Source organism: Diceros bicornis, chromosome 4, assembly GCF_020826845.1.
Source record: "Diceros bicornis minor isolate mBicDic1 chromosome 4, mDicBic1.mat.cur, whole genome shotgun sequence".
Classification (NCBI taxonomy): Eukaryota; Metazoa; Chordata; class Mammalia; order Perissodactyla; family Rhinocerotidae; genus Diceros; species Diceros bicornis.
This window is the reverse complement of record NC_080743.1, coordinates 3,116,276-3,143,559: the sequence shown is the minus strand read 5'-3', so window position 1 is coordinate 3,143,559 and position 27,284 is coordinate 3,116,276. Positions and strand designations below refer to the sequence as shown.

At 50.0% G+C, this 27,284-nt stretch overlaps 1 protein-coding gene across 3 annotated transcripts in view; it reads right to left on the bottom strand.

Annotated features, from left to right (window-relative positions):
• The window catches only part of ROR1 (receptor tyrosine kinase like orphan receptor 1), a 374,358-nt gene extending 349,581 nt beyond the window's left edge, over positions 1 to 24,777 (bottom strand). For 2 of the 3 annotated variants that reach the window (XM_058538217.1, XM_058538216.1), the window contains exon 1: positions 22,916 to 23,803. Coding sequence is in view for 1 of the 3 variants with exons in the window: in XM_058538215.1 (XP_058394198.1) it covers positions 24,363 to 24,453 (91 nt within the window). In the remaining 2 variants the exon portion in view is untranslated. Of the gene's footprint in view, positions 1 to 22,915; positions 23,804 to 24,362 lie in introns of those variants that run through there. The other variant, XM_058538215.1, reaches the window with a different exon arrangement.
• Positions 24,778 to 27,284: the final 2,507 nt, after the last annotated feature.

Genomic DNA, 27,284 nt, shown 5'->3' with positions numbered 1-27,284 from the left:
TTAATCTGTTCTCTATCCCTGTAATTTTGTCATTTTAAGAATGTATTTTTTGAGATAGTTTTTGTGCATGCAGCATAATTCCCTTGAGATCCCTCCAAGTGGTTGCCAGTAACAATCTTTCATTTCTTCTCACTGCTGAGTAGTATTCCATGAATGGATGTACCACAGTTCAACCATTCACCCATTAAAGCACATTCGGATTGTTTCCAACTTAGGACTATTACAAATAAAGCTGTTATGAACAATCATGTACAGAATGTAAATTGATGAAACGAGTATGAAAAGAGAGTTGTTACTTTTAAGAAAACTAAGTCAAATTCATGTATATGTCGAATTCTTTGGAAAGGTGAAATAAAAATAACTACCCCTCTCCCAAAAGAAATTGCCACTGTATTAACAGTGAGATAAAGATAAAAAGTTGGGAAGGAGGTAAATATCTAAAAGAATTCGCCATGTGGATTGCTTTATATGTGGCTTTAAATTTCCAATCCACTTTAGAGAAACGCAAACCGGGTATTGTAGAAGATGTATTATAAGTAAGGTGTGGATGTGAAATAACACAAGCAGCCCCAAACGTCAGACCAGGCCCCAAGGAGAAGCCTTGGCCCCAACCTGTGAGACTGAAGGAATGGACATCTAGGCGTTTAAAGTTAAAGAAAATGTTTGATTTTATTTCTTCACTCCCAGCTTTAACTGACTGTTTTCATTAACTGTCTAATTAGTGCTGGATAAGAAGGCTTCTGCTTAACCATTATCATCAGAATGAAGGGGGGACCTCACAAAGAAAATATAAGTGATTCAGTCATATTTAAAAAATAGATGATGGCCATAGATAGAGCCACATAACACTGTGTCCACGTGAAGAGTAGAAAATACAAAAACAGGTAAAAAAGGGGAAGGTTCAGAAGCTATTGATTCTTTAAGGCCACTCATTAATTTACACGAAAGACATAAAGTTAATGCAAAATTACAACATTTTAGTAATGATAGCACAGCAATTCTCCCATCATAATAAATAGTTGAACTGTCTGCACTAGAGCTCAGAAAATATAATAATATCAGCAACAAGTAATATTTACTTAAGTTCCTACCATAGGCTAAGAACATTACATAATTTCATTTAACACACACACACACACACACACAACCAGCAAAACACACAAGATATACACTTATAGATGAAAAAAATCTAAGACTAAAAAGGGTCAGGAGATACCCCCATGGTGGCAGTTCTGGGAAGAAGGATCATGCTACATCCTAGAATGGCAAAAATCCAGACTATCTAGACTCAAGGAGGAGAAAGACGTTCTCCTCGGAGCAGTGCTTCTCCAATGCTGACGTGCATGCGAATCACCTGGAAATCCTGGTAAGATGCGCAGTCTGATTCGATAAGTCTGGAGGGCATCTGAGACTCTGCATCTCTGAGAGACCCCCAGACCATACTTTTTGAGTAGCCACGTCCTGCCCTAGAGCACATCCACTGCCGTCCTTCTCAGAGGAACCGATTCCCTCCAGGGGGCAGAGGCCGTGCAGGACAGCATTGCCCTCTCTGCCTCCCTAGCTCCTGGTCCTCACCAGCTTCTCACACCCAGGACAGGGCGACCCTGCCGATGCTGTGGGGTAAGAGCTGCAGCATCCCATTGGTTAAGGGCCAGGCCCAGGAGCACCAACAAGAACAAGAACAAGACCCACACCCCATGAGGTTTTTAACCTCATGTTCAGAACCTGCTCCTGAAAATACGCCATTGTAATAAGTTCAAAAACAAGTGGTAATTTCCTAGGTAACAGAGTAAAACACCTTAAAGGAGCTGACAATGTCGTTGGCACATCTTAAAGGAGTTCACGCTCTTGGCATTTTCAACATCCATGAGGAGAAACACTGAAGATGGACCCAGGGTAACCCCAGGACCCAGTCCTCAAATGTCAAACCTTCTTATCTGTCTGCACAACATCCTTGTCTTTGAGCCTGGCTGCCTGCCCATCTCCTGGGCTGGGGAAAGGAAAATATTCATGATCCTGCCTTCATTACAAGGGGAAATGTTAGCTTCTGCTTTTAATTAAGCATTTTATACTGATTTTCTTCCTTGACCATAAAAGATATCCAAGTGCATATTTTCTAAATGACCCATACAGACCTAATAAACAATGTTTTTCCAGTAAAAAGGCAGCTCCCACTGTCTCCCTTGTCTGCCATAAAAATTTGAGCTTTCCAATATTCATTGATGTGACAAATATTTCATGAACACCTCTTTTATTTGTGCCAGGCTCGGTGTGCTGGGCACTGAAGACGTGAAGGAGAATTAAACCCCATTCCTGCCTACCCAGAGCTCACAGTCCAGAAGGGAGGCAGGCATGTAAACAAACAATCCCAACAGAGAGTGACAGCGGCTGTTTAAAAAAAAAAAGAGGAAGGATGAATGTTTTTTTCCTCCTCCTGATTCAAATGCAAAATCATAATCCATTTCCAATTTGAAGGAGCTAAGAGGTATAGACAGATGGAAAACAAGCAAAGTTGCACTATGTTCCTCAAATACACTGTGGTCAGCCACCAACAACCACATAGACACTGTGTGCCACCCTCCCGGTCACTCCAGGGAAGACACAGAATTGCACTGCAAGGAGTTCCCACTGCCCTCGGGAAACAAGATACAGAAAGAGGAAAAACAACCACCACAGTAGCATTCTAGGAGTCTTTTAAACACTAGTGGGAGAAGTTAGGCAATGTAGACTGTGGCTAGATCATGGAGAGCCTTGACTCTCCACGGCCGTGGGCAATGCGGAGCCAACGCAGATCTTTTTGAGGAGGGGAGATGACACGCTGACAGCTGTTTGTATATCATTCATATATATATAATCTTATAACTGTATAATTTAATAACAAGAAAAACTACTCTTTATTGACCACCTATTTCGTGACAGGCACTATTACTCCCAGGGCTTCACCTGTACTATCTCTAATCTTCCTGACAGCCCTTCAAGGCAGACAGGATCACCCCTTTCTAGAGAGGGGACACCTGGGACTCAGAACGTTACGTGTGCCTACGGTCAGGTGGCTGACACGTGACGGGTCTGGGCAGTTAATCCAGCTGGTGGGATTACTGTAAGGAAGAGAGACTGGTGTAAGGCCGCTGGAGAGTCCAGATACGAGGTTTGGGGATGGCTCTGAAAGTGGAGGAGTGTATGATGCACCTCACACAAGGAGCCTCACTACTTCTTCAGAGCTACCTGGTGATGGTGCCCTGCAGGGCGGCAACGACGTGCACCAACACTACTGGTCAAGGACCTACCGTGTGCAGGCTACTATGTGCGACTGGGGCCAGGGATGCAGAGAGGTTAGTGGCTTGTCCACAATCACAAGGGAAAATGACGGACAACGAGAGATCCGCCCTGCTCTCTTTCCTCCCTACGGCAGCTGACTGCACGCTGCCTGTGAGCCCACACACAATACTGGAAACCACCACAAGGGGTCAGGCCTGTGGCCTCCTCCTCCGCCGCCTCCTTCTCCTCCTCCTCCCCGAAAAGGCTGTAGCCCCCACTGACTTGCTCCTCAGTGGCTCATGGTCCTGATTCTGGATTATTCTAACCAAGACCAGCTACATAATTTGCAGGGCCCAGTGTAAAATAAAAATGCAGGTCCCTTGTTCAAAATAATACTGTATTAAAATTTGCAGGGCAGCAACAGCAGAGCAGCAACAGCAGAGCATTAAACCCACCACAGAGCCCAAGGGTGGGAGCACTGTTCAGTTGCACAGGTTGCACACCCATGAAGCTGGCCCTGATTCTAACCCAGCTCCTACTTCCCTAGACTGGTGAAAACTGTGTGTGACACAGTAAGCCTGATTGCTTCCTGGAGAATGACTCTTCTATTATTTTCTGGGAATCAGGAGACCTGCTGCGTAAGAGACAGCTTCTCAGTTCAATGAGAGTCAGTAAGTTGTGGGCTCCTGAGATGGATGAAGCCGCCCCAACGGCCAACACTCACTTTCTCCTTTTTCGTCACGTGGTTTCCAATGACTCTTTGGTACTGTACTCACTGAAAAGGAATTTGGCGGTCTGCCCTCTCAAGGGTTATCTTTAGGACAGAGAACACAGGGGAAAGGTCAAGGCTGCAATCAGGCCCACTTTAAAAAAGAAACCAAAACTGTTTCTAAATTTAATATGCAAAGCTTGGTAAAACAATAATAATAACAAACAAAAAATTATTATTGTCATAATAACGTGAGAGCTTATAATTACCAGCAAGCATGCTAAGTCCTTTTTAAAGATATAAAATCTTCACGAAGACCTGAGATGCAGCATTAGGAATCACGCTCATCAGCTTTCACAGAAGGGCTGCCTTCACTCCCCCACTTCTCTTGTGAAAAAAGTGTCTCTATAAAGAGCTGGATTTCAGGTAGAGGAAGACCAAGCAAGCAAACAAACCTAGCTAACTGTTTGACCTTGGACGAGTCCCTCTCCCCGGCTGGGCCAGGTGTGCTCACCTGTACACACAGTGAGCGGCCCCGGGGCTCACGAGGTCCTCCTAAATGTCGCCTGCGACTCCCCCAGCAAGAACCCAGGGAAACCTCCTCCTCTCCATTCGACGTCCCCACATATGCTGCCCCAGGTGGACAGACCAGAGTCTGGCACAGCAGACACGAGACGGGCCGGCAGCCAGGACACCAATCGCTCCCCCAAGGCGTGACTCCAAGCAAGTCACTTCGCCACTCTGAGCCCTGGCTTCCTTACCCAGAATTGATTAGCAGATACCTAAGGTCCTTCCTTGTAAGGCACAGTGCCTGGTTTCCAGAAAGTTCTCAATATTTATTAGCTATTACCATCAATATTGTTATTAATTATTACCCCCTATTCCAATGGCTCCCAACAGTTTCAAGTAAGAAGACTCCCTTTAATGCAAAAAATGATACAGACTCCCCATCCCATCTAATAGGTTTAACATTTAGTATCGATCAATTAAGAAAATATAGAGGGGCCGGCCTGGTGGCGTAGGGGTTAAGTGCTCGCGTTCCGCTTCAGCGGTCCGGGTTCGCAGGTTCAGATCCCGGGCGTGCACCGACACACCGCTTGTCGAGCCATGCTGTGGCGGCGTTCCACATACAATGGAGGAAGATGGGCACAGATGTTAGCCCACGGCCAGTCTTCCTCTGTTTTCAACAGAACTTTCTCTAAGAGCAAAAAGAGGAAGATTGGCGACAGATGTTAGCTCAGGGCTAATCTTCCTCACAAAAAAAAAAAAAGAAAAAGAAAAGAAAAGAAATTAAAAAATTTAGAATATCAAAAAGTCACTATGAATTTTTATTCAGTTCATTAAAGCAACATTCACATGTACTTGAAAAACACGAAACATTCTGCAATCACTGATGAGGCCCGATCCTCAGAATCGTTGTGATGATGCTGAGGACCTGGGCTGGCAGCCACTGCTCTGTGCCACCCGTGAGCTCGGAAGGTCCCAGGTCACTGCCATCTCCACCCTCAACCACCTCGCCTTCCCACCTCCTCCCTCTCACTGCTGCCCCTGCCACACTGTCCAGACCTAAAGCCCAAGGCAAAAAGGAAAACTATGTATATACAACATCTGGAGCTGAATGTATAACTGTGCGTGTTTCTGCCTTTAAATCTCTTTTCTCACAGAGTACAAACTTTTGAAAGGTAATGCTTGGCCCAGTCTTGGATAAATTCTTCATAACCAGATTTTATTATATATTGGGAAAAAACACAAAATACTAGAATACTAGAACAGGAATCGTTCTTTAAAGCAAGGCTTATTCAACTTTAATTTGCATACAGTCACCTGAGGCTCTTGTTAAAATGCAGATTCTGATCCAGCAGGTCTGGAGAGGAGCCGCAGACTCTGCCCTTCTAACAAACCCCCAGTGACGGTGGTGCTGCTGGTCCACAGAGCTGCGTTCTGCCCCATTGTTTTGCAGAAGAGAACTCAAGGATCAGAGAAGGCCAATGTCTTGTCTGGGGTCACACAGTTAGATAGAGGCAGGGCTAGGAGATGAATTCAAGTTTGCTCTTTCTGCTATGCCCTGATGTCGTCCTTTCTCCAGAAAAAAATCAAAGACAATACACACACACACATACAAATAAATACACACACACATCCCCTAGAGGAGGGGTAAATCAATCTCTCCCTCAGTCTCCTGCACAGTCTTGCAAACAAAAGATACTCAAAATCCCATGTGTCGGTGGATTAATCTGATGGGGAAAACGGGGAGTACTCTGATTAGAGTAATGCATTTTCCTCTTCTCCCCCATTCTATTTCTTTAAAGACACCCTTCTGATCAGCACCCTACATCTCCAAAACTTTCTGTACCTGTATACTAAGTTTTCCCTAGAGGTATTTTTCTAAATTAAAAATTAATTTATTGGAAGAAAGTTCAAAACAAGCTATCACTATAAATCAATATTTAGGGAGGAGATAAGGGGTTTTTACCCCAGTACCAGCAGGAGACTTTATGTTCCTGAGTATCCTTTGCAGTAGACCCCTTAAGGCATGAAGTGTTTGAAGAGTCGCACTTAGCAGCCTCAGCGCCCCACAGGACGGCTTCAAAGCCTGCCTCGCCCTCCCACCGCCCAGACCCCACTCCCAAGGCTCCTGCGGCTTTGAACTGCGTTCATCAATCTTAAGAGTTCGAGAACACTTGTTCCATGAAATTACTTAGCTCAGGCCCGAGCACATAGTCGGTCCCAGGATGTCCCTGACCAAGCGTCACAGCCACCAACTCGAGTCACAAGTTTGCCAGGTTTTCAACAGAACTTTCTCTAAGAGGTTAGAACACAAAAACTTGAAGGGAAGAAAAATTGGCAGCATTTCGGCTATTTCGCTTTCTTATTCTATTCTACCACTTTGTCCAAAGTAACAGGTTTAGTGCAAATACTTTGGGTCTGGATCTCGCCACACTCAGGACACCAGGAGGACAGAAGGGTGACACTCAATTTCTCCTCTTGCAAGAGGGAACACCAGCAAAGCTCCAGAGCCAGGAGAGCCCTCTCAGTGGGGCTTTGACGGCTTCTAAGTGGAGGAACGCCACCCGTCTGCCCCTGCAGCTCGGGCCTGGCAGCCAGCCCTCCCACTTGAACCTTCCTGAACCTGCTCCTTCAACCACAGGCTCCCAGCACGCATGGCCCTGGCCCCCCTTCCGTGCACACCGCTCGGGGTCATTCCATGTGTGCTGATGGTTCTGCACACACGGGCGGCCATACGACACCAAAGGGCAGCCTCTCTGGGGCCACGACTCCCCGCTCACGTTTCTCTTAAGGCACATATCAAAACGAATTCTAATTCCTCTGGTCATTTGTCTCTCCCCTTCCCCACTGTCCCCCCCAACCAGTTCCAGGAGCCCCTAGGAAACAGGGATAATGCTCTGGTCCCGGCGCACCCCTGGCACCCGGTACAGTCCCTGGGATTTACAAAATGCTGATTTTTCAATTTTTATATGAAACACTGATATGTTCCCCCCACTTCTCCCTGCTGGCTCTCTGCTTCCTGCAGGAGGCTTCTTTAAAAAATTAGGTCTGGGGCTGGCCCCCTAGCCTAGTGGTTAAGTTTGACGCCCTCCACTTCGGTGACCTGGGTTCAGTTCCCCGGGCACGGACCTGTACCACTCGTCGGTGACCACGCTGTGGTGGCAAAAAAATAAAGGAAGATCGGCACAGATGTTAGCTCAGGGCCAATCTTCCTCAGCAAAAAAAAAAAAAAGTCTGGAAGGGGCAGTCCAGCCACCTCCTTTTACAGACGAGGGAATTAAGTACAACCTTCAAGTGATGTGGTGGTCCAGTCAGTGTTCTAGCTGATGAGAGACCCTCCAGCCTCTGACACCTGTTGCTGAACAATCCCAGTCCCTCCTCATTCTCTGTTCCCAGGTCAGGCAGCAGGGCACAGGGGCCACCACTCATTCATTCGGGGCCTAGTGCCAGAGGCTGGGGAGCCTAGTTCTCCTCCAGATCCAGCACCGGGGACTCCAGGTGGGTGATTCGGCTCAGCGCCAGTGTGGGCCTCAGGTTCTCGCCTGCGAAACGGAAATCTTCGTGCACCATGCATGCTCAGTACGTGTGCGTGCTCCGGGGGCACTGTCTTAGTCATCCTCACAAAAGGTGATGAGGTCCGCATGATTAGCACCCCACGTTTTACAGCCGGGAACTGGGGCCTTTGAGGTTTGCCGAAGGTGGCAGGTAGTTGAATTGGTTTCGCTGACTCCCAGCGCCGGTATGTGGACTTCAGTCTAATTTCACCTTCTCAGGGCCCGTTCGGCCGGGAGAAGCAGTGACAGAGGAAGGTCTTATCTGGGGACAACAGGAGGCTCACCCAGTGCCCCTGTTCCCAGCCATCGGCCCGCCCTCACCCAACTGCACGGCAGCCCTGCCTGATCCTCGCGCACACAGCAGAGACAGGATTCTTCCCCTGGGGCTCTGCGCCTCCCAAGATTGGCCACAGTCCCCAGGAGGCTGTATCCCAACCCCAGGAGGACGGCATCCCAGCCAAGACGGAGCTTAGCGCAGGAAGCCACCACGCTGGGGAAACAGAATACAGACTGCGTGACTCGGGTCTGATCACAGGCACCGGGGCCGTGCCAGCGAGATGGGCGCAGCCAGCGACAAGGAAGCAACCAGCACCCCTGCGTTCCCCAGAGGCGTCAGGAAGGGCAGCAGGTTCTCCAGAGGCGCTGGGAAGGGCAGCAGGAGCATTCCAGCTAAAGAATCCGTCCTGAGCAGCTCCTGAGGGCACTTCCAGCCCCCGCACTGCGCCTGGCACACAGTAGGTGTCCCATGGGTTGACAGACGAATGAACTTCCTGACCCACCACCAGGTGGGGAAGCAGAGTCTTCCTCACCAGAACCGAGAACGGCTGCCAGGCTCAGCATCAGTCATGCAGTTTGGAATAAGTCCCTTCACCCCGGTTTTTCCATTCTATAGCCCCAAATAATAATACCCGTCTCCCCGGCTCCCCTGGGATTTAGCCATTCAGCCCACAAGACTCTGGGACAAATGCACAGAATAATGTAAAAGAGCACAATTATTTAGGGCCACTTACTTATGTTAGTGAGCGCCTACTGTCTACACCATGCAAAATCCGAGGAAACAGCCATACAATTCTGGGTCTGGGCATTACAGGCAGCCTGGTATGTGGAAGAGGGGCTAGGGGTTCTACGACCTCAAGCGATTGCTTTAGGAAGGTGAGCACCTCACCACCGACTTCACCTCATGGTTCTTTAATCTTTCAGAAAATGCCTGCCAATTCAACTTGGACACTGTAGTTAGTTCACCCTCAGAGACATTAGCATAAAATAAAGTTTCAGGGAAAGAATAGAGGAAATACCATAAATTGGAAACTTCCATTTCTCTCTTTCACTCTCTCTCTTTCCAAGAGGCTAGGAAGGAGAACTGCTGTAGTAGTAACAGTAGTAACAGGTAATAACAGTAATAACTAGCACTAGTAACAGTAGTAACAGTGATGATGATAACAAAGTAACATTTTCACAGCCATCCTTTCACCTGGATTTCTCACTTAATATACATAACAATCCTCTGAGATTTGATTAGGCCATTTTACAAATCAGGAAACTGAGGCCCAGAGAGGTTAAGCATCTTGCCCAAGATTACACAGCAGATGAGTGGCCGGCCAGGCCCAAGCCCAGGTTTGTTTCTCTCCAAACCGTGCATTCTCTCCTCTGCGCAGGGCTGCCTCACACACCCCATGTGAATGAGGACACTCGCTCTTCCTCAGTTACCTGCACAACTTGGCTCGCTTGGCTGGGTGCTGAGGATGCCTTAGTCTCCCCTTCTACGAAATGGGTGTGATAACAGGGCCCACCTAGGGGGTTGTTGAGAGGAGCCAGCGAAGCTTGACTATGGCCAGGCACATAGCAAGCACTCCATAAATGCTACTAGTGGTAACAGACACACTTGCTGTGCACTGTTAACTGAGAACACCCTCCCACCTCAAGGCTTTTGTGCCCACCGGCCCCCCTCCTGGGGGTCTCCCGCCACAGCCACTGTGCCCTCTCCTTCCCTTCAAAGACGCAGTCCCTGCTCAAGTCACTTCCTCATGCAGCCTTCCCCACCACCCCACCCACACTGCTTCTGTTACTCTGCTCCATCTTCCTGAGCACTTCCAGTCACCTGATGGGGACATATTTCTTTATTTCGGGCTCCTCATGAGTAGCGTCTTTGTGTTGCTCACTGCTTCACTCCCAGTGTCTAGAACAATACCAGCCACATAGTTGTTGAGTGAATCTAGGAAGCCTCTCAGACCCTCTCCAAGAAATGGAGACAAACTCTTGCTCTCTGATCCTTCAGTCTCAGAGAGGACTTGAGAGTTCTCGAGGGGCTTCTACCTCGCTCGTCTCCTTCATTTCCATGATCTGCAAGGAAGGTATCATAATCCCCACTGCAGAGATGGAGAAACTGAGACCCAGACCATGAACAGAGCAGCTTTCTGGCGAGGCGGAGGCCTGGGCTGGGTCCTGAACCCAGCCCACCCGGCACTGAGACGTGGGGCCAGCCTCCCTCTGAGTGGCTCTAGCCCAGGTGGAGCCGCTGAGGTTCCAAGGAGGGCTCACCTACACAGACGGCCTGGGAAATGGTTTTATCACTTAGTTGAGTGAGCATCAAACATCACAAAACATCAAATGAGTTTTGTGAACTCATTTGTCAAAATAAACCCATCCATTATTATCAATAGGATAAAAAAGAATAGGATTATCAACAGGACAAAAAATGCATTATGGGTTATGGTTTTAGAGCCTCCCAGACATGTGCTTTCCAGCGGAGCATCCCTGAGACATCTTTCCTGAGTCCCCTCTGCCAACCCAACCCGAACCTTGCGGAGCTGCTCCCTCCTCCGCACGTCCAGGACCTGAGCCCGCGCCCTACTGCACAGCCAGCCCCTCTCATGCTCCCACCAGGCCAGCCTCCCAGCACCGAGCAGGCCTCACTGTGCATGCTAACCCACCGCCCTCCTGAATGACCCGAGCCGGGCAAGAAATGTAACCACCGAGGCCTTTCTCCTCCCCACCTCAGTCCCCAAGAAGCCCAACCAAACCTGTCAAGGTCCCTTTCTCTCTCCGGCACGAAGGAAAGGTGGCCCAGCCTGAAGCAGAAGCTCCAGGGAGTTAAGAAGAGGTGTTGTAGGAAATACAAAGACACATGGGCCTTTCCGGCCATGTTTGCACCCAGATTGCCTACAAGTTCAAAACAGAGAATTCTCCCCTCTACTTATTGAGAGAAAGAATACAGGGTGACAGGTCCCCAGGGGACACTGCCCTAGTAACGCAACCTTTCAAAACCCCGGAAGGAAGAAAGGGGAGTGGGGAGCAGAAGGACAGGGGAGGGAGGAGAAGGATGCTCAGGGCAGGGAAGAATCCCTCACCACCCCGTTCTCAGCGGCCCCACAGCCCAAACCTGCCTGCAGGCTCAGGCACAGGGCCCTCTCCCCCGGGTCAGGGTGCCAGGATTTTCCACGGCTTTTTTTAAACACAGGATACATGAAAGAAGAGAAAGAGGACTGTAAGGGAGAATTTTAATTTGTTTCCAATTAAAGGCAGAGTGACCCGAATTTATAGCAGCAGAACCCAGAGTTATCAAGGATTTTCCATCTTGGGAACACAGCCCAGCTCTCGAGCTGCCCACTGCTCCCCTGCAAACAGAGCTACAGCAGGTTTAACTGAGTCCAGATTGACTTTTTACGGGCTGGAGTCCTCATCTTTTGGAAGAGATAGACTTGAGATTTTCAGTTTCAAAGATGCATTTTTAAATTGCTGGGCAGTAATAGCAAAGCAGACGGAATCATCCCAGCCTCTAGGAAGTGAGAACGAAGCTCAGAGCCAGTAGGCAGGGTGGACTCCATCAGCCAGCAGGCCCCGCACTGGCTGTGATCCAGCTCAGACCCTGCTCCAAGAGCATCCAGTCCAGTGACGGAGAAGACATCACAAAAATAATAACTGCACAAATCAATATTTAATTACAAATTATAACGAAGAATATCCAGAAATACAGGGTGCTAGGAAAGCAGGTAGGTGGGAACCCGATCTAGTCTGGCCGGGCAGAGAGGGGACGTTTGAGCCAGAGCAGAAGGACCGGGGGCTGATGGGTTGAGAGGAGACATGGAAAAGCCACCAAGTGCAAAGGTGCCAGATGACACCGGGGCCGGGGGGGGGGGAGTGCAGACAGACTGGCAGGCCTGTCTGAAGGTCCTGTCAGTGGGGCCTTGACAATATTTTTGGCTGTGCCCCTACCTCCCCATCCCCACTGTATTTCTTTAGGTCTTAATTTCCTGTTGCCCCAACACCTGTGAATTTCCTTCTGGCTACCCTGTATCTCTTCCTCTGCCCCTCTGCCATGGCCACACAGACACATTTTCACTTTGATCTTTTGCATTTTCAGAAAAGCTGAAATGGAATGATTAAGTCTTGGGCAGAGCCCAGCCCTGATAGCGGGAAGTGCTCAGGTGTCCCCACTCGCTGGCTCTGACCACACAGGAGACTGCATAATGGAAGAGATCAAATCAATATGAGCTCATCACTCAACCTCCACCTCCTTTAAAAAACTGCCCTGGTAATTACGACCAATGTTCACCTCTCTCCTTCCTGATCCACTAAGCTTACTGATGGCACCTTCCTCGTGGCACTTAACTACACTGAATTTAGCATTCACCCCACACGTATCTGTTGATTTTCTACTGAGTAAAAGGTGCTGGATCAGACAGTAAGATCCAGTCCCTGCCGATAAAGTGGGCAGAGTGGAAGGCGGCTGGTTATAGGACGCTGGGGGAGCTACGGAACGTCTCTGAGCCTCGGTTTTCTTGGGGCATAAAAGTGGCACCTCCTTTTACAAACACACACGTACAGAAAACACTATCAGAGGTTATCTCTCAGTGTTAGGACTATGGGTGAGTTTTACCTTCATATTACATTTTTTATTTTGTTTTTAATGGACATATATTTTCCCATGAGAAAAAGTATTAAAACTGCTTTCTTTTTTAGATTAAAAAAATAATAGCACTTCATTGTGTTGTGCGGATCAGTGTGTAAGACGTGTGCACGGTCAGAACACGATCTCCTCACCCACAGCAGAGTCTACGGCCCGGAGGAGAAAGCCTGGAGAGACGCTGGCGAGATGGGACAGTGCTTGGCAACGGATGTGGAAGCCATTCTCTCCTACAGCCAGCCTCTCTCCAGGGCAGAGACATGGCCGAGGGCATCTCCCAGTTTCCCCACGCCAGAGGGTCCCCTAAAGCCCAGGGAGGGACTGTGATTAGCCAGTCAGAGTGAGGCTGGGGGGCAGGGAGTATGATTGGCGGTCTCCCCGTAACAAGGTTGGAGAGCAGTTTCTTCTCCCGAGTGATAGAGGGGCAGACAGAGGAAGGGAGGGGAGGGGCTGAATTTGGGGCAATAACTCTGGAGAGACCAAATAATAGGATTCCACTACAAAATGCCTTGCCAGATGTGTGGCCTGTAGTAGACGCTCAGTAAATGATGGTGATAATTATCACAGAGACTAAAACCCAGGGGTTGGGCTACATCAGAACAAGGGAGGTGACGCAGGGGCCCGTGTGAGATTACTGGCTGAACGTGGGGGCGCAGGGCAGGGAAGGACAGGGGGTGGGTTCCGGAACAGGACACGGGAGCCTGGCGGCTGAGGAGCGAGATTCCAGGAGCAGAGATGGTGCGAGGGAGCAGCAGGCGCCGGCTGTGCTGGGGAGAGGGGCGGCTGCTGGAGAACGCAGGCTCCAGAGCAGCAAGATGGAGAAAGGGCCCTAACACAGGCCAGGACGGTGAGGCTGGATCCAGTGAGTTATTCTCACACCGTGTGCGGTATCAATCTTGCCTCCCCAGCAAAAACAGGAAGCCTCCCCCAGGACGGGAGACCACCATATATCTCTCCAGCATCCACTTCAGTCGCTAAATAAATCAATAACCAAATGGAATCGCCAGTGACTCTTTGTAGTTTGCAGAGGACATGTCACTCAGCAGGTGAAGGAGCCGTGCCCCTCGGGTCCCTTCTTTCCTCCATCCTCACGCCAGCACAGAGTGACTGCTCTGTCGACTGGATTCTGTGAGTCTGGGGCCGCTTCATCCACATCTGGACTGGTAAGAAACTCTCAACCCGAGTCCTGGGGCCAAGATATGGGAGGGTTATCTATAAAACGTTTGACCATCTCATCTATATACATAGTTTTAACCCCAACACAACCATGAAATCTGGCAATTACTCCTTTAAAGAAGATCAAGCCGCAGCCAGCGTGAGGGAGGAAGGCTTTACTCCCTACACCCCGTCTTGCGGAGGGAAACCAACCGGTGTTAAGTGCTGGACTCTCTCTGCCCCTTTCCTGACTACTCCCTGCAGGTGCTTGGGGCACAGCACTCCACAGTGACTTACGATGAACTGGGTAGAACAAACTGGGCATGCTCCACTCAGCTCCTCCCTTGCTCAGTGGGGAAGAGGAAGGCCCTTTATCAGGGGTCCCCCGAGGCCCACAGCAGGTCCCAACTCTCTGAAGAGTATGTGACCCAGGCGAAGCATGTGATTCCTCAGCTTAGGGACATGGGATGTGAGAGGACAGAGCGAGCAGCCTGGAGAAAAAGACGGTAACTCTCCAGTAGACTAAGAACACCATCACAAACTGTCGCTGATGCTGTCCGCGGTCTACACAGCCCATCTCCAACAGGCCACACCCGGGACTGGAGCTTCTTACAGGACACACACAATTCTCTGAAGGGAGAAGGGGGTAAACAGCCACCGCAGAGCGAAGCACCCCTTTCTTCCAGGGTCCAGATGAAGGGCTATCCTTCAGCACTGAAAGTTCAGGTGGGGAAAAGAAAAAAAACAGTGCTCTGCAGGGAGTGCGAAAATTATGTAAAAACCGTGAAATACCAGAGGCAGAGGGAACTCCAAGAGGTGAGGATGTAACCTCTCTCATGGAGAAAGAGGGGAATACGCTGCTTTGGTGTGATGCCTGAACCCTGGGGAAAGGGCGTCAACTCGCTGGGAAGAGCCAGAAGGGAGGCTTTGCAGAGCCAGGCTGATTCAGGCAGCAGATCTGTTTTCACCTGGGATGTTTACGTTGACAAAGCATCAGAAAGCCCCTGTCCTTGAGAAATATTAATAAAATCATAACCTGCAAGTTCCAGGTGTCTGCCACACGATTATGTTACAAAATCAAGGCGCTGAGGTTTAGAGATGCTGCCCCATCACGTCCTGGGACAAGCTCACAGGGGGAAGTGCTCTCTGCTGTTCTCCGTTCTGCACGCAGGAACAGGACCAGGCCCATGGCCCTCACACCCGGGCAGGGGAGGACCATCATGCTTCCCGATTCACAGGCGCGGAGAGGGAGTCTCAGAGAAGCCGAGCAAGCTTCACGCCGAGACCTTCCGAAGACAAAGCCCTTCTCCACCCCCCCACCCCACCCCCCCCACCCCCCCCCACCCCCCGTCCCCGTCTCCTCCTCCCGCTGCCTCGCCAACCACGCAGGACGCTCCTTGTCTTCTAGCAACTTCTCTCAGTCTATCTGCAAGGGAACTTTCTCGGGTTACAGGAATCCTAGCTCCAGGCTCCCCTACAAATGCCTCACAGCTATTTCCGAAAACAGGAGCTAATTCGAGGAGAATCAGACAAGTTCATTTGCTGGTGAAAACAGACATATTTCAGGATCTCAGAGTAATGAAGTGTTTTAGAGCAGAAAGCACGGTGAGCCTGAGGTCAAAGAGGCTGGGTCTCAGGCAGGCCTCCCGGCATCAGGGACCTCAGGAGAGCCGCCTCATTTTCAAAGGGAGAGAAAGAGATACAAAGAAATCCTGTTTCATTGGATTATCTGGAAAATTAATGGTAATATTATACATGAAATAATTTTGTAAGCTGCAAAGCCCTATACAAACGGAGGATTTAATTATAATTATTTTGACTCAGCTATTTGGCTGGGATCTTACAGAGAATCTGAATCATCAGATAGTGTTTGGAAAAACCCTGACATGCAGTATAGCATACAGACCAAGGACAAAGCCCTGGACTCAAGAGAACCAGGTCCAAATCCTGGCTCTCCCACTCAACTTGCTGTGTGATCCTGAGCAGGTTACTTACCTTCTCTGTACTGCAGTGTCCTTATCTGGAAAATGGGGATAATAATTAATGCCTACCTCATGGGGTTGCCCTGAAGACGACGCGAGTTAAAATACTTACAGTTCTTGATTGTTGGCTTACGGGAACCGTGACCACACTGTTCTGATTTTATCAAGTAGGCAAAAGGCGGACTGGGATTTAGGAGCCTGCCCTGCAGCGTCAGATCCCACTTCCTCCCGAAAGAGCGCTCCCTCCTCAGCACTCTGCGTCTATAATTGCCAGCTCTGTATAATGATTTCACAACTGCGTCATTTATTGCCCCTCAAAGGTAAACTCTCCAAGAGCTACTCACATTTCTTCTGGATTCCCCACAGCGCTTAGCACGGTGCAAGAAACACCATATGTGTGCCATAAATAATTTGGGAAGGGGTTTAACTCACTGGAAGGAGCCCAGACTCCAAGTGAAGGGGTCGGATTAAACTAGGTCTACTCCTCCTCCCCAAGCCCAGGCAGATGCTGCCATCAGATCACAGCATTCCTTCTCAGAGCCTCTGGAGGCAACCTCAGAGGCCTGCTCAACACTGCACCCCAGGCAGCCAACACCAATTGACGGGAAAATAAACGCTTTTTGCCATCTCTGCCTCCTAGGTGCTTCCTTACCTGCGTCTCCATAGCACTGGGACTTGACCACTGTTGTCGTAACAACCACATCCATTGCACAGAGCTGTGGACTCATCTGCCTCCACTAGACCAGCAGCTTTCAAACTCTTGATCATGAGAGCCCAATAATAACCCAAATCAGCATATACAGCACTGAAGCTAAAGTTTCCTAAAACAATACTCACCTTATTAATGTAATGCACTCTGATATTTCCTATTATATTCTATCTAAAAATGAAGGTCCTGACCCACAAAATTGATCTCGTGGTGCACTATGGCTGACAACGATATACATATGTATACACAGACATATCAGTGTCCTCAACACAGGACTTCCAGGGTTACCACGTTCAGGATCACAACAATCCTGCCCGGGAAGTTTTATGAGACAAGCCTACCAACGACACTCATTGCCTCCAGTGTCATTCCATTGGCTAATATTTGGTCACATGGCCTCACTTAACTGCAAGGGAACTGGGAAATGTAGTCCAGCCATGTGCCCAGGAAGACAGGGAAGCAGACTTGGTGCTCAGATAGCACTCTCTGCCAGAGATCCACCATTCGAAAACCGCTCCAAGGCCAAGACCCGGCTTTCTTCACTTTATATCTCCAACGACTAGCAAAATACTCGGCTCACAGTAAGCGCACAGAAAACACAGGATCAGTGAAGGAACGGGGAACGAGGTGGACCCGGCCAGAGCTCAGGGAGTGCTGCAGTTTACAATCAGGCATCGTGATTCTCCCCAAATTCTCACGGGTGCCAAGTCCCCTCCCCACCCAAAGCAGAGCCACCTCCAAAAGTCAGGATTAGGGCAGGTGAGGAAGATACCAGGAAACCATCTCGGTGTCTCCCCTTCCATCTGCACAGCCACTTACTCTCCCAACACCCACGTGCCCGTTGAGAAGGAGCTCAGGGGACCAAGAGCACACAGGCCTTTGAGGCAGATAAATCCTGACCCGGCCTCTCTGGCTAAATGACTACGCAGAACCCTCACCCAGCGCTCACCCAGCACCCACCGGCACGGCACCCACGCATTCTCTCACATAGGTGTCTCTCTGAGCGTCCTCACAACAGGCCCAGGAAGGACACTCATGTTCTCCCCCACCCTCCAGTTCCCGCGTGAGAATTCACGTCTCCCACCCTGTGTCCCACAGCACGTTTTCACATCCCTTTCCTGTAATTCACCTGGTGGAGAGCTCGTGGGCAGGCGGAGGTACGCGCCTGCTCATCCCGTCTCCCCAGCTACACTTCAAGGATGGTGGAATAGCACACACTTGAGAGTCCAGTCAAAATACCCAGACTCAAATGTCTAGGTTCAAATGCTGAATCCCACCCTAACAGTTGTGTGAGGTTCACCAAGACACTCACCTCCCTGAGCCTCAGTCTCTTCATCTGTAAAACAGGCTCGAAGTCCGACCTCAAATGGCTGCTGGGACATATACACCTAATCTCTGTAAACACTATGCCTGGCACATAGTAGGTTCTTTACAAAAGTAAGAATTTCCCTCCTCCATCTCTCCTTGAGGGCAGGGATAACGTTTTATTCCTGCACACTAACACCATATCTTGCACATAATAAATATGTAATACTTGAAATGCATTGACCGATAAGCTTTACTGTTGAAAAATAAAAATAAAAAACACAAACTCTGCCTTGGTCTTTAGAAGTTCTTTTCATCTCCTTCCCCTTCCCACACACTTCATTACTCTTCTCTCTTTGGGTAACATGAACATTTTTTTTCTTTGTACTCAGAAATTTTAAATGGCTAACAGAGCACCTCAGGATTCTTTCCTCCGGCCGTTATCCTTCTCTTTCAAGTTGTGCTCAGCAAGATTATTTGGATATTGAAGTTAAAAACGGTCAGATTACAAGTGGAGGTCCCTGAAATGTAACATTCCCCATCGCAGGATTCTGGAATTACACCAAACTCCAGGGAGGGGTTGTTCTTCCCCAAAGAGCTCACTGTTCTGAAAAAAGTCTTTGTTTTACGGCTTTGCAAAACTGCCCTGTGTCATCTCCTCCCCTCCAGGTCCCCAGCCCCGGCCTGGGTGCCACTCAGGTCTAAGATTCTGTCAGGAGTCTTAAAATATTGCAACAATGACTGCTCTCTGAGTCTTGGTTCGTGTCTCACAGCATAATGATCATTGTTTTGGAGCCAGTTTTTCCGATTTCTCCAACAAGTCCCTGGTGACGACAGCAGCTAACACGCGGCATGTCTACGGGGTCCAGGGCGCTGGGTCAGGTGCTTTATGCCCATCATCTCCTGTAACTCTCAAGAAAGCCTGTACAGCAGACACTACTGTTATCCCCATTTCACAGAGAAGGAAACCGAGGCTCAGGAGGTCAAAGAACTTTGCCCAAGGTCACACAGCCAATAAGCAGCAAAGCCTAGTTCTCCCTGGTCTATCAGGTTCCAGTCCCATCCCACGTCTGCCACCCCACCCTGCCTCCTGGCAGGGCTATAAGAGAAGGTCCTTTCTGTGCAGAAACACTTGAGAAAATAAACAGTTTGGACTGGTCGATCTTTCAGATCCCTTCTCCCTCTTAAAAAAAAAAATCTACGGTTCTATGGAGAGAGGGGAAAAAAAAAAAAGGAAATGTAAGGAGGCCAAACATTATGAGGCCTGGCTTATCAGGATCTAATCACAGCTTTCGGATCAAAACTCTACAGAACCTTATTTATGGACAGACAGTCACTGTGAAGCAGAGCCTTTTTACACAAGCTTTTCATCTGAGGATGTTGTAGCCTTCCACTGCCTTTCTATTAGTGAGAGATGGGGTGTGAAATCTGCGGGTCCTGCCAAGATTATCCCATTAAATTATCTGCCCTCTTCCCACGTAATTCACTCGGGGGCAAGAGTTTGAGACTCCGCCCCATGGACGTCCGTGCCGGCGCTCGGAGGCGGAGGTGAGAAGGAAAACGTTCAGGTGGTGGTAGCATCCCAGGGACATGACAGCAGTCCACATCTCACTGCCTTACCAAAATAAAGTGGATGCCGCAATTATCCCATTTCCAAACAAACCGAAAACCCCAACCGAGCTTACTGCAACAAAGAGAGAGCCTTTTTACTGCTGTTTATTTTTATTTTGTATTCGTTAGCTTTTTAGATATTCCTGGCATGCAAGTCAGGCTCCGTGTAACAAGCAGCTGCATTTAGTTAAGGATTTCGAAGAGGTCTCCTCGCCCCCCACTCTCTGCCCTCCCCTCCCTTCAACTCCAGAGAACCTTCTCAGACTCCTAGAAGACTATTGCTTTCTCTCCGGGTGTCTACAGAACAGGCTCTCCTGTCACACCTCGGAGAACAGGCAAGGTCAGGCTGAGGCCCTTCTGTTTGAGCAACAGGCCTCAGAGACTTGAGTATTTCCCAGCTGGGGCTGGATCTGCCAGGGTCTGGTCCACACCAGGACCTTGGAGCTGGCAAGCCAGCTCTCCCCCTAGAGAGCACTCCAATAAATCAGCCCACTCAGCCTACAACCCGAGTTGTACACAGAGATGCAAATACAAAGGCACTTCACCAAAATACAGCTCATCGCTGGCTGGAAGGAACTGCTAGACACACTCCTCAAACTGCATCAAAGTCGCAGTTCATTACAACAATGTAATTCCTCCTGATCAGAGGTGTAGACCTTTCCAGTCTCTCTCCAAGTTATAGCAAGACCAGCTCAGGGAACTCCAGCGCAGGAAGGAAAACTGAAATTGGCTGTCTCTGATCATTTCTTATAACCCCTAGATATGGCTCAGAAAACGCCCCTCTGCTGCTCTTGGAAAACCTGGGACAGTGGCACCTTTCGCCCATCCATAAAGACGCTGTAAATCATAAGACTCAAACCAGGAGAGGCTGTCTAGGGCAGCAGTTCAGATAAGAACATGATCTCTTATGGTTTGTAAGCCCAGTAACGTCATTTCCTAGCTGTGTGACCTTGAGAAAGTAACTTAACCTCTCTGTGCCTAAATGAAAATGAGCTAATTAAGCCATGTCCCTCATAGGTTGTTGTGAGGATTCAGTGAGTTAATACTTGCAAAATGCTTAGAATGGCAACTGGCCCATTGTAAGGATTAAGCAAGTGTTTGTTAACTAAATTGTATAAACAGAGGCATCTCAGAATGCTCGGGTTCAGGGAAATACATTCTTAGTTGAGGTCAAAGGACTTGGCACCATTCTTCAGCCTCTCCCAGGCCCAAGAACAGACAGCCTGGTGGGAGGGGAACTGGAAAGCAAGGCGAGATAGAGGCTCCAAGGACTGTGCAGATCTGGGCTGAGGCCCAGAACCTGCCACCAACCCGCAACCCCCCAACCTACCCAGGAAGGGGACTCCCTGCCCCAGGCATCCAACACTCCAAATCAATGGCTCCTATCTTTTTGGGATTGCAGTTTGCTTGGAAAATCAGATTATAGCTAGAAACACACAACCACAAAAACACAAATGAAATTTTGTATGTTATTTCTGGGGGTTAGCATTTCCTCAATTTCACGTACCCCAAGTTCAGACCGTCTGGGCTGGGTGCTCTTCTCCAGGACTTGGTATCCATGGTTTCCCTTAAATCTCACAACACTCCGGTAAGGCTCAGAAAAACTAATCAACGTACCCGGTGTGTGGCAGAGAAAAGGTTCGAACCCACGTCTGTTAAACTCCACCGCCTGTGCTCATAACCATTAAGCTCTACTACACTCCCTTCACACTAGAAGATGGGGCAAGAAAAGGAAAAATCCTTGAAAACATCATGTTGCATTTTTACTAAGAAAAGCAAATAAAATTTTACATACGACAATTTTACATACGACCAAAAAACTTATTCTCCATTCATTCAACAAAAATCTACGGACTGCCTACTACACATGTGTGCACGCACATGCCATTTACATGTAGAGACATTTACATCAGTATACGTAGTCTACAACGCATTCCGTTCTCCATAGGATGCTGTGTAAAATTTTCAAAAATATTTGAAATGGGCTGTGTGGCCACCATCAAACCACAGCCAAATTGGATACTAATGGATGTAAGTGACACACCATTTAGAAACTTTCAAGTCTAATTTGAGGCCTACGCTCACCAGGCAGGAGATGGAGAGAGCAAAACATAGCTGAAGTTGAGTTTTTAAAAGGACTCCTCACCAAACATCACAACGATAATCGCAACACCAGAGGAACAAAACGGCCTCCCTGGTATGCTGAGTCGACACTAGAGGTGAAACAGCTCCCACACCCTGCCAGAGGCCGTGTGACCACACCCTGGGTCTACCAGGCCTCTGTATGCTCCCCTCTCCACCCCCCGGAGGATTTTCAGGCGTCTCCAGGAAAGCTGGGGCTGGCTGACTTGGCCCTCAGTGTTTTCAGCGGGAAAGCTGACAGTCTCATTGCCCTCAAGAGGCTGCTATTCTAAAAGTCAACAGGACAAACACCTATTAAAAGGGCCTTGGAAGGTTTACAAAATAACAGCAAACCCAGTAGCAGGCCACTGGGCCACTACCACAGCATCAACAGGATTCTGAGAAAGGCCTGGTGGGTTCCAAGGCCCTGAGCTCCCGGCGCAGTCATAATGGCTTCAGCCTCTTAAAGAGGTTTAGCGCTGAGTAGGCAGGGGTAGATGGGGAGATCAACAATGAACGGACCAGAAAAAATAAATTTAAAGGTTTGCTCCTCCTGGCTAGCAAAAAAGAAAAATGATGGGAGAAATGCTGAGCATTTTTTTAAAATAAATAAACGAAACATATCTCCCCATAAGCTGATTTCCTGAGCCACTGGCTGAGTGAGTTACCTTAAGAATCTTGGATCAGACAAGAAAGTAAAGCTGAGTTCCACCAGAAGCCTGGTCCCCAGAAAAAAGATCAAACATTCACAGAAACAGAGACGGATTTAAAAGATGACAAACAAGACGATAATAACAGATTTGAGCTCATTATTGAAGAGTTTGGAATAGGCAATACTCTTATTTTTAAAAAATTTTAAAAGCCTGTAGACAGTTAAACAAGACAGAATTTGGATGACTGCTGATAACAAAATTGTCTTTACACTCAGCAAAGTCATCGTGGGGACATATATTTAAAGGCAGATGAGCAAAGAAAGGTGCATTCCTCATCCACCATCCCCCCCACGATCTAAAAGGTTATATGGAAGTAAAGGAGTCGACAGAGGACATAACCGAATTAATGGAGGCCCCAAGCCAGAAGCCCGGCCTTAGCTGGACTCACCCTGGTCATCTCCACGTCAATTTCCCCGGGGACCTGGCGTCAGAAGGCTGTTTACATTGTTTAGGCAGCCTGGCCCATTTCTTACTTTTCACCCAGGTGTCCTGGCATGGGGCCAGAAGTTTGGCATCACGAAGCAAACATCCCTGTGACTGGGCTGTTTACATTTCATTAGGATTTTCCATCGGGAAGGTGCCCTCCCTGCTGATGTACATCTTAATTACAATTAAGGGCTATGTTTACCCCGGGAGCCTCCGGATTAGCACCACCAGCTACAGGATCAGTTTCAGAATCATCCTCAGAAAATGGGGTTCCCACCTCCCCAAAATCATCTCTAAGAAATCAAAATCCACACACAACTTCCTTCCAGAGTGTGCTCTCTACCATTAAAATTATTAGCCAGATTTCAGGAAAACTAATTCTGTAGTCAGTCTGTGTAGTGAATAGAGCTTTACCTCTCGGCTGCTAAATAGCTCCTAGCCTTTTCTTTTCCTAAGTACAGCGCTACCTGAAAAATGAAAGATGCATGATAAAAGGGCAGAGACCTACTTATCCTCAGGGGTTTGGGCTGGGAGTGGGGGAGGGAAGAATCCAGGGGCTCCGGCACCCCCTCAAGGGATGCATGTTAAAAGTGCGGCCCGAGCCCCTGGCGACTTTCATCAGCTTTCCCCCTCCACCCTCGGAAGAATGACCGGCCGTCTCCGCGGGCGCAGCGGGCCCTTCCCTCTCATTGTGCGCCGGCTCGGACACAGCAGGAGCCGGGCTCCCCGCAGCGAGCTGAGACGCTCGGGCATTCGGCGCAGTCTTTCTCTAACTGTTGCCATTGTCTTTGGAGATTACCAAAATCAAGTATGCATTAGGTGGCTTTTCCCCCTTGTTTGTAACACACACACACACACACACACACACACACACACACACGTGCACTCTCAGAGCACTCCGGAGCAGCAGGCCGCCCCTGACAGCACATTTTGCACAAAGTGGCGGCGGCGGCGGCGGCGGCGCACACGCCGTCGCCTCCATCGCGACCCTCCGAAGGCCGCAGAGCCGGGGCGCGGAGGGGCGCAGGGGGGCGCGGGGGCCGAGCCTGGAGCGCAGGACTTTGTTCGGGCCGGCGCGCACAGCCTGGGCTCCCGCAGGCACCGGGGCAAATACGGCTCCTGGGGCAGGGCAGACTCCCCGGACACCGGGGGGCGCGCAGGGGGCCCCGAGAGACGGGGGCACCGACGGCACGGAAGTGCCCGCAGCGCCCCACGACTCCCAGCCTCCGGGCTTCCTGTCAAAGCTGACAACGGCCGCGGGGCGCCGAGCGAGGGGTCCGCGCGCACCCCGCCCGCGGCCGGCTCCGGGGCCTCCCCGCGGCCTCCCCGCGCCCCGGGCCGCGTCCGCGAGCCCCGACGGTGACCGGCCGCCCGCGCCGGGGACAGGAGGGTGGCGGGCCGGCTCTTACCTTGCGCAGCGGCCCCGCGCGCCGCCAGCAGCAGCGGCAGCAGCAGCACCGGGAGCGGCGGGCGCGCCCCGAGGCGGCTCGGCCGGGGCATCCCTCCTCTCGCGGCGGCGGCGGCGGCGGCTCCCGGGCCGCGCGCACAACATCCACGGGCTCGGCCCGGCGTCCCGGCCGCCCGCCCCGGCCGCTGGCCCCGCAGGATGCCGGGGGCGTCCGCAGAGCTCTTTGTCCCTCTGCCCCCGCCGCGCCTCCGCCCTCCGCGGCCCCTCGCCCCGCCGGCCCGGGCTGTGCGAGTCGCGCTGGCGGGCGGCGAGCTCCGGCTCGGCTCCGGAAAGGAAGCGCCCTGGCCCGGGGCCGCGTCCGCGCTCCCTCGGCGGCCGTGCGGCGCTCCTCCCGCTCGGCGCTCGCGCCCCTGCTCTCAGCCTCCCCAACTTGTCACTTTCCCCCAACTCCGCAGCCCCGCGCCCACCCCGACCAATGGCAGCCGGGCCCAGGCCGGAGACCCAGCGCCCCCTGCTGCCGCCTCGGCTGCCGGCACCCGCACCGCCCGCTTCCACCAAGTGGCCGCCCGCGCGCCGCCCGCACACCTCCCCTCCCCCCGGGCCTCAAACCCGCGGACCCGAGCCCTTGGACAGGAGGGAGACCCAGGCTCAGGGGACGCGTCCGGCTCCTGACAGCTAGTGGCCGAGTGGCTTGGCTAGGAGAGGAGATTCCAGAAGTCTGGGCTCTGCCACTGTCAGCCATGTGACCCTGGGGAATAAAACATTCATGGATATCATACAATTTCATTTTTGATTTCCTCCTTGACCCGAGTCACTTATTTTTCCCATTTTGTCTTAAATTCGTTTCACTGCATTGAAATCAATGTCACCTGCACTGCATCCTTGGGGACATTTACTGAGGATTCCTCAGTGGTCAGTGTGTGTCAGTGTCCCGTGGTCTCTTGAAAGAAGGTGTTTCTCTGTCTTCAGAACGTGGCGATAGATGACTACCTCAATTTGATCTTCTTTATAGGTATTCTGTTATTTAGGTCTTCTATATCTTTGCATATTTTTTGTCCAGCTGCTCTGCTGTGGGTCAAGGGGGTCATTAAAGTCTCCTACTAACAGTATGTTTTTTCTGTTTCTCGTGGTTAAGTGCTGTGAATTCTGTGATGCATCAATAGTCATGAGGGTTCCACTTTCCCTGTGGAGATGACCCTTGATCAGATACAGTGGTGACAACCTGCTGTGTTCCAGGCCCTGCTTTAGGCTCTGAGGATGCTCGAGCCACAGGGACACCAGTCAGTCTTGCCCTGGAGGAACACCAAGAAGCCCACAGTCTATCAGTAATCACTTATCAAATACCTCCTGTTTGCATAGTGCTCTGGGCGCATTTGCTCATAAATCTTCCCTTGACACCTTAAAAAAAAGGCATTACAAATTTGTATACCTCTTTGTACTTTTGCATAGATTATCCCCATTTTACAGTTTTAGAAATTGAAATGCAAAAAGAGAGTAAGTGACTTGCCACAGTCACACAGACGATGGGTGGCCAAGCCAGGGCTCTGTCCCTTTACCACGATGGAGCTCAAGGCTCTTGGCCAGAGCCTGGCATACAACAAGCGCTCAGTCAGTGGAAGGGGTTGTTACTGTTGCAGCAATAGCCTCTAAGACCCCAGCTTTAGGATTTTGTAATGAGCAGTCTCTCCATTGAGCGCAAGGACTCCTTAGCCCAAAGTATGTGCCAGCATGTCAGAGACTCACAGCCCTCTGCCTTCAGGCAGGTGAATGACTACCCCATGTGGGACAAACAGTCACTTATTCTTCTCCAAGACTTCAGGGCAGGAGTGTCCCCCACTGCCATGGTAGCTTTCCCCCTTTCTGTCACTCTGACCTGAGGTCAAGAAATGATAGACATAGAGGCCTTGGGTCAACCAGTTCATCGCCCATATAGGTCTGTCCTCCGAGTTTCTCTGCCTGAGACCCACTCAGCCCTGTCTCAACTGTCTCCAGTCACTCGCCGGAGGAACTTACAGCACAAAGTTCTCTTGTTAGGAAACTGTCTTTGATGGTTGGCCTCAGTACACTACAGCCAGAAATCAGAGGAAACCCGGTGACACGCACATTGCTGAAGAATCTTCGTCTTCTACAGGACAACGCACAGTTGCCAGAGAAGGAGCCTTTCCTGCCCACACTCCCTGCCCCCAACCCCCACCCTGTAACAGCTTGGCCCAGGTGTCTTAGGTAACAGACCACTGCCAGGGCTGCCGATACAGACTTAATGGCACTTTTATCAGGACTTAAACCTTCCAGGAACTTAATCACAGAATCATAGACGTGAGGAATGTGACAGCTGGAAAGGACCTTGGGAATTAACTAGTCTACCTCCCTCAACATTTTATAGAGGAGAAACATAGGACTCAGGGAGGTGAAACTTCCGTGCCCAAGGTCACACAGCTGCCAGAGCCAAAACCGGAACCTACATCAACCAGTCTGGTCATGGGTAGGCTTCCTCCATCATCCCACGTCCCTTGACATTTAGCTATAACATACTAGCTCCCAAAGGACAGGTTAGAAAAAGCTCTTCCTGTTGAAAAAAAAAAAAAAAGACAAAGGAAGTATTTATGCAAGTTCAGTAAATGCCAGTGTTTGCACAGGCTGGGGATCAGGCTGCCTGGCTCAGGCTCCAGCTTTCCTGGTCTCTGCCGAGTGACCGTGGACAAATATCCTTGTCCCTCTGTGCTTCAATCTCATCTGTAAAACGGTGAGGAGAATGAGTACCTCTTCCATACTCTCGTGAATGTGAAATGAATTAACTTGTATAAGGCGCTTTTGTGAGTACCCGGCACAGAGCAGACACTTAATAAATGTTAGGTGTTATTATTACTTACAAACGTGAGCTTACCTAGACCATCAAAATTCCTGTGAGGTCAGTCTTGTCTCT